The 6,682-nt window shown below is 40.7% G+C and overlaps 1 protein-coding gene across 1 annotated transcript; it reads right to left on the minus strand.

The window, feature by feature from the left end:
• Positions 1 to 206: 206 nt before the first annotated feature.
• LOC113753891 (60S ribosomal protein L23a) lies at positions 207 to 972 on the minus strand. Its single transcript, XM_027298165.1, has one exon. It carries the CDS (start codon positions 738 to 740, stop codon positions 279 to 281), a length of 462 nt encoding a protein of 153 aa, XP_027153966.1. The 5' UTR covers positions 741 to 972; the 3' UTR covers positions 207 to 278.
• Positions 973 to 6,682: the final 5,710 nt, after the last annotated feature.

Consider the following 6,682-nt stretch of genomic DNA (forward strand, 5'->3'; position numbering starts at 1 on the left):
GTTTGGGGCTGATTTTGATTTTCTTTGGGGCTGATTTTGAATGTCCAGCTTTAATTATTGAGGTTCTTATTGGATTGCAAATTTTAGCTAAGCAACCGAACTACAAGAGATATAGTGAAATTGGGAAATGGCAAGGTTTAGTGAAATTTTGTCTGATGTTAAAAATTCCCCCTTGTGTTGAAATTTGGTATTTTTTTTTTCACGACAAAACAGCCTAGCAAATTGTCACACTTAAAAGACAGTATCTTTGATCGGAACAAAACAATGACTAAATTCGTTTATATTATTCCAATCTTGTTTGCCACATCCAAAGCATCGTAGTCTGGAGTCAACCGAACATATGCTTTCTTTGTTCCATCAGGCCTGATCAAAGTGTTCACTTTCTTGGTCTGTATGTCGTACATCTTCTTCACTGCATCTTTGATTTTCTTCTTATCAGCACGGATGTCAACTATGAATACCATGGTATTGTTATCTTCAATCTTTTTCATGGCAGATTCAGTAGTCAAAGGATATTTGAGAATCTGATAATGGTCCAACTTATTCCTAGAAGGAGCACTGATACGTGGGTACTTCGGGTTCCCGTCCTTTTTCAATGTCTTAGGACGATGGAAGGTAACTTTGGTCCGGATCTTCTTGGCTTTCTTCTTAAAAGTTGTCCCAGATTTGACAAATTTGGCAACCTTGGCTGCCTGAGCCTTTGTATCAAGCTTTTTTGTGGTGTCAGCTTTAGGAGCCATTGCTGGAAACTGCCTTACAAATCTTTTACCTGAGGGGAGGAGCCGAGTGTTGAGGGGAGGAGCTGAGTGTTGCTGAAGCGGCTCTGTGTTGAAATTTGGGACTTGGATTTGTTTTGTAAAGCTACCTCGAGTTATATGTGAAATTTAGGCCAAATACCACTTATCAAACTATCTATAGGGTGTTGTTGAACTTCATTATGATATTTGAATGCTTATATGATATTTTGACATTTCGTAATGCAATGGATGCATTCATTTGCTAATTATAAATCATTGTCATTTTTTTCCATTTATAGATATAATTGTTGTAGGAAAATTTTCAATTTTCATGGTGATAAAGAGTTATCATTGAATCAGAATTTTTCATTAATAACAATCTGTGGTCATAGAATTAAAAAGTGTTTAGTGACAACAAAAGTTGTCAGTAATTAGTCTATACCAATGACAATTACATATCACTTTTAGTGACGACATTTATTTGTACATCATTGACAAGATACTATGTCATCACTAAAATTACAATAATTATTGACAACATCAGTTGTCACAAAACAGTTCCATTCACTGACGACTTTTATTGTCATCACTATATACTTTTACTGACGGGCCTTCAGTGATGACTCTGTGACAACTAGAAAGTTGTCAAAAAAAGTTATCAGTGACGACTTTTTATTTTTTTGTGACAAAAATGGCTTGTCACTGAAGACCAAATTTTTTGTAGTGGTTGCTATGTTGATCCTCATTCTCCCTTATTTGAGTGGTTAATGCCTTCAATGTCACCAACCCTACTACTTCATTAGGAGGTAATATCTCTTCTCCAGAATCATCATTTTCCACAAGTGGAGGCATCCCTTCATACTCTTTCTTGTCATCGGTAACCACTTCTCCGCTGGGCAGTATGACCATAGTCGATTGGTTAGAGCATTAGGATGCAATATGCCTGAACCCTTGACACCTAAAGCATTTGGCATCCAATTGCGTGACCTTGAAATATCTCGAGCAGCCTTGGAATCGACTTTAGGAGCTGACTCTTGAAATGGAGCCCTCGGCCTTGATGGATTGGAAGAAGCCGTCTCTTTTTCCTCCTTGTTAAGTTGCTAATTCTTCCAATTTTCTGCTTGACAGTGAGCATTGGAATGTGTACTACTGTAAAACCCATGGTTTTGGCTCAATTTTTTTATTCTTGCCCAATTAATTAATTTACCATGAGTAAAAGTAAAAATAATTGTAAGATAGGTTAAAGGGTTAATTGGGGGATATGAATGAGATAAGATAGGGTAAAAGTTCAAAATAATTAAAATTCTTATCTAAACCACCTACTAGTGGGTGGTTATTAGGGTTTAGCACACTTATCAAAACAACAAAGAAAAAAAAATAACATCATTTCTACCTTTCATTGTCTGCCTCCCCTTAGAACAAGAGCTGTCAGAGAGTAGAGAGGAGAAGAAGGCGTCGCTGTCAATTAATCAAGCAACTTGGCACCTAGACCTATAAGTTCCAAATTCACGTGAAAACTCCTCTTTTAGGTTCTATTAGTCGCATTAATTATTCTGAAGATTTTACGGATATCGATTATGTTATATAAATATAGATATATATGCTTGTATGAGAAATTTAGGAAGATTTGTATTTGGATTGATAAGAATAGGGTGTTAAATCTTAGCTATGGGGTAGAATAAAATTTAAATCTTCATTCTGTTGAAAGTTTTAAAAAAAGAGAAGAGAGAATATGCGTTGTTACTGAAGCTTTGACTGCAGCAGCAACAAATAAAAAGGGGTTATTATGTTGGCGACCTTGCCCAAGGAGAAAAGTTAAACAAGGAGTCACTAGCAACTTGTTGGCGACATGGATCAAGAAGGAAAGGTGGGCCGAAAGGCCAACCGAAGGAAAAGAAAAAGAGAGATGATAGCATCATGGTACGTGGGCAGGCCAACAATGGCTCGGGTAATCAAGGAGCTAAGGATCACGTGCTCGCCCCAAGTGGACCCATTACTCGGGCTCGCGCAAAGAAACTTCGTGAGCAACTCAATGTACTTATTCAGGCCATACACAAGTCCTTTGAAGGATTCATACATTCAAGTGAAGGTGGTCGCGGTCCGATAATGAGCATTGAAGCGACACCTGAGGATTAGGGTTTTTTTTCCAAACCCTAATTTCCATTTTAGCATCATAGTTAGTTATTTCCACATTAGTTGATTAGATTGAATAATTGGCTAAGTGCATATTGCACGTAGAATCACCAAGGGTAGGATTGCTAATTTACTCATTACTATTTGCTAGAGTGGGCTGCCTAGGAAGGAAAGCCACGTGAGGCCCAATCCGTTGGGGGTTAGGCCTCCCTTATTAGGGCCCATATCCACTACACCCTTAGTCCATTTTCTTACTAGATTAGGTTTTTCACTTGTAGCCTATATAAGGCACCATATTACATCAATAGAGGGAGTCACTTTTATGATAAAAATATTGAGAGAGTTTTCTCCATAGCTTTCGAGCAAACCTTGAACAACTTAGAGTTATACTCTAGTGTTCTTGTTCGGCTTATCAATTCAAGAATCGCACTTGAATTGTGGCGCCTTCTACACTACCTGCCTAGGTTCACTAATTCGTTTGATTACGGGTTGAGATAGTATCAACAAGTTCGTAGTCACGGGGATTAGAGGGGTCGTAGGGTTTCCGCTGCCACCGTTTCTTGCATCCGACGTCAATCCAACAAGCGATCTTGGGTCGCGAATCTCCTCACCAACGAGATTCGTATAAGCTGGTATCAGAGCTAGCTTGTTGGTAACATCGTTTCTTCCTCCTTTCATGTCTTAATTCGTGTCTGTCTCGTAGTTCAAAATCTGGCCGCACTTTGCAACCTGTCCGTGAGTCCTCATCACTTTTAAATTCTGGTCGTCACTGTTGAACCTGTGTTAGTGCCGCTTGAACTTCTGGACTTCTGGGAGTTAATTGTGTTGTGTTTGGTTTAGTTGTCTGTTGGTTTTATTGTGTTAAAAAAAAAAAACTTTCTGGTCGGTGACCTTTTTTTTTCCAAGTCGCGAAGCTGCAACTTTCGAAGTTTTCAAATTCTGCTCGTGTCTATTTGTGGCATATTGGTTGACTCTAAATATATTCTTGTGCTGTTGCTGAGTTGTTTATTAGCTAGGAGAATAGTGGTACCTTGTTGTTGGATTTCGTAAGCAAACTTCACGGTTTCTTGGAGCTCTTGAAGAAATTCTTGATACCTTTGAAACCTGGAAATTGCAGCGATCTTCTTGGAGTCTTGCTGGAAATTTGGTGATGCGTTACAATTCCTGAACTCTCTTGATTGTAAAAGGTGGGTCTAAACCTGGGGTTAAGCCTTGACACGTTTGGAAACCACAACCTAGCCTACCCGATTCCAACAGCCACCTAAACAACTGCAATAAAACTCCAACAGACCTGGAAAATTTTGGGTAACCAAAGCCTTTTCATCCGAAAGTTGCTGTACAAAAAAAAAAAAAAAAGAGGGGAACAGCCGCTGCAAACCTCCAAACCTGACTGGCTCCTAAAATCGAAGGGCACTTCATCTTGTCTCCTACTTCATAGCCAACCCTCTTGGTACCCTCTCGAGCACTTAGGAGGGGATCCATTCGGCTAAGCATCAAAAACAAAAACAAAAAAAAAAAAAATTCCAGCCGCTAAGACTTTTTTTCGTATTCCTTCATATCCTGTCTTGCGGTATTGTGTGCAATCTGTCCAGGGGCTCTTGGTTGCAAACTGCTACTAATTGTGACTATATTGGAGCCTATTTTGTGTTGCCTGAGCTGTGCAAACGACCCAGCAAAAGTAGCACAAAAAAAAAAGGAAAAAAAAAAAAAGGAGACAGCCGCACAACAAACAACAAACCAGTTTCCTAACAAAACCACCGCCCACTAGCATTTGCTTCCGCTTTCGGTTACAACACCTTGTGAGCAGATATCAACTACTATCAAGGGCTAACCGACCCATTCTTGCACATTCCCCACAGAACCAATTCCCCATAAAATCATCAGCCAAGCCCAAGGCAGCCGTAACACAAAAAAACAAAACAAAATTCCAGCAAGCCAAAGTCCATTGAGTCATTTCAGCCTTGAGTCGTTTCTGGATTTGCCCATTGAGTTGTTCATTGAGTCCTGGTCAGTCTTGAGTCATTTATTGCGTCTTTCATTCTCTCCCATTCGAATGCCAAGCATTTGTTGACCTTGGTTGGTAAACGATCCAAAAATCCAGCAACGCAAAAGGAACCAACTTCCTTGTCGACTAGGTGTTTGAGCATCATTCTTCATTTTTTTGTAGCTTTTGTGTCAAGTCTTTTCTCGATTTTTATTCTTGAATATATTCTATCACTCCATTCTTAGTGTCCCAATTTTGTTTTTCCAGAAAATTTCCACTCTTACGAACCTCAAATTCTAGCGTGAACTTGATTTTTAAGCTAAATTTGAGCACTTGAGGAGCTCTACTTTCTTCAAGGTTTTGCAAGGGGCTGTGAGAAAATATTTTGGTGAGCCTATTAGAGTGATCTGAGTGACCATATACGAGTGTGAGAGTATACACTTAGGGAGTGAAGTGACAAAAAAAAAAAGAAGAAGCAAAAAAAAAAAATTTCATTTTTTTCCCCTTTTCCTTTTTTTTTCCTTTGCTACTAACCCTTGCAGGTACACTTGAGACTCCATGTCTAGTGGAAACGAAGGAGTATCCTATCCCACAAACTTTGAACAGATGATGGAACAAATGGAGAGGTATGTCCAACGCATGCTAGAACCCATTCAAGATGAGTTGCTGCAACTCCGAGCGTCTGGAACACCAAAAACCTCTAAGTCCATGCGAAGGCGAAGGGACGTGAAGGAGTCGTCCGATGGTTCCAATAATGATGATGATGATGAGGAACCTCGAATTCGACCAAGGTAAAGGAACCAGACTGGACCTACCGATGTATTCAAGGGAATCAAGATGCAAATCCCCGAGTTCAAAGGACGGTCCGATCCCGAGGCCTTTCTCGAATGGTTATCCAAGATCGAAATGGTCTTTTCTTGCCAAAACTACACCGAAGTGCAAAAGGTGCAATTGGCCACCATGGAATTCACTGAGTATGCTGTGGTTTGGTGGGACCAAATCAAGAAGTCTAGAAGGAGAAGTGGGCTACCTGAACTCATTCCATGGCCCGAGCTTCGAGCCATGATGCGGACCCGCTTTGTACCTGGACATTATACTAGGGATTTGTACCATCGATTACAAACCTTGGTCCAAGGCAACCGGAGCGTGGATGAGTACCATAAGGAGATGGAGATCCTGATGCTTAGAGCGGATGTACAAGAGGATCCTGAAGCCACCATGGCAAGATTCTTGAACGGATTGAGGCCCGATATTGCTGAACGAGTGGAACTTCAACATTATATGGAGTTACATGAGCTTGTAGACAAGGCTATTAAGGTCGAACAAAGGCTCAAGAGGAGGGGTACCACTCGATCAAATTTTGGCAATACCACCTATTCTACCAACCGTCCATTCCAACCAAGGAATGATTCTCGGCCTTCGCCAAATGTTCCTACACCAAAGCCGAGATTCGAGGGAGGTAAGGTGGGCAACCCTAGTATTGGTAAACCACCCTCTTCTACTCCAAAATTCGAGGAGCCTAGGGCACAAACTAGGGCTCGTGATACTCGATGCTTCAAATGTCAAGGTAGAGGCCATATTGCTAGTCAATGTCCCAATCAAAGGACTATGATTATGATGCAAAATGGTGAGATCGTGAGTGAGGATGAAGCCGAGTACGAAGGCATGCCACCCCTTGAAGGAGGTAGTGATGGTGAGTCACCGAATGAAGAGGAATTTAGTACACCAGAGGGTCACTTTGGGACTGCCTTGGTTGCAAGGAGAGCATTAACTACACGTGTTAAGGAGGATGAGCTGCAACGGGAGAACATCTTCTACACTAAGTGCT

Source organism: Coffea eugenioides, chromosome 11 (genome assembly GCF_003713205.1).
Source record: "Coffea eugenioides isolate CCC68of chromosome 11, Ceug_1.0, whole genome shotgun sequence".
NCBI lineage: Eukaryota > Viridiplantae > Streptophyta > Magnoliopsida > Gentianales > Rubiaceae > Coffea > Coffea eugenioides.

Excerpts from the sequence above, each read along its gene's own strand:
- LOC113753891 (XM_027298165.1), bottom strand. The coding sequence starts at position 740 with ATGGCTCCTAAAGCTGACACCACAAAAAAGCTTGATACAAAGGCTCAG.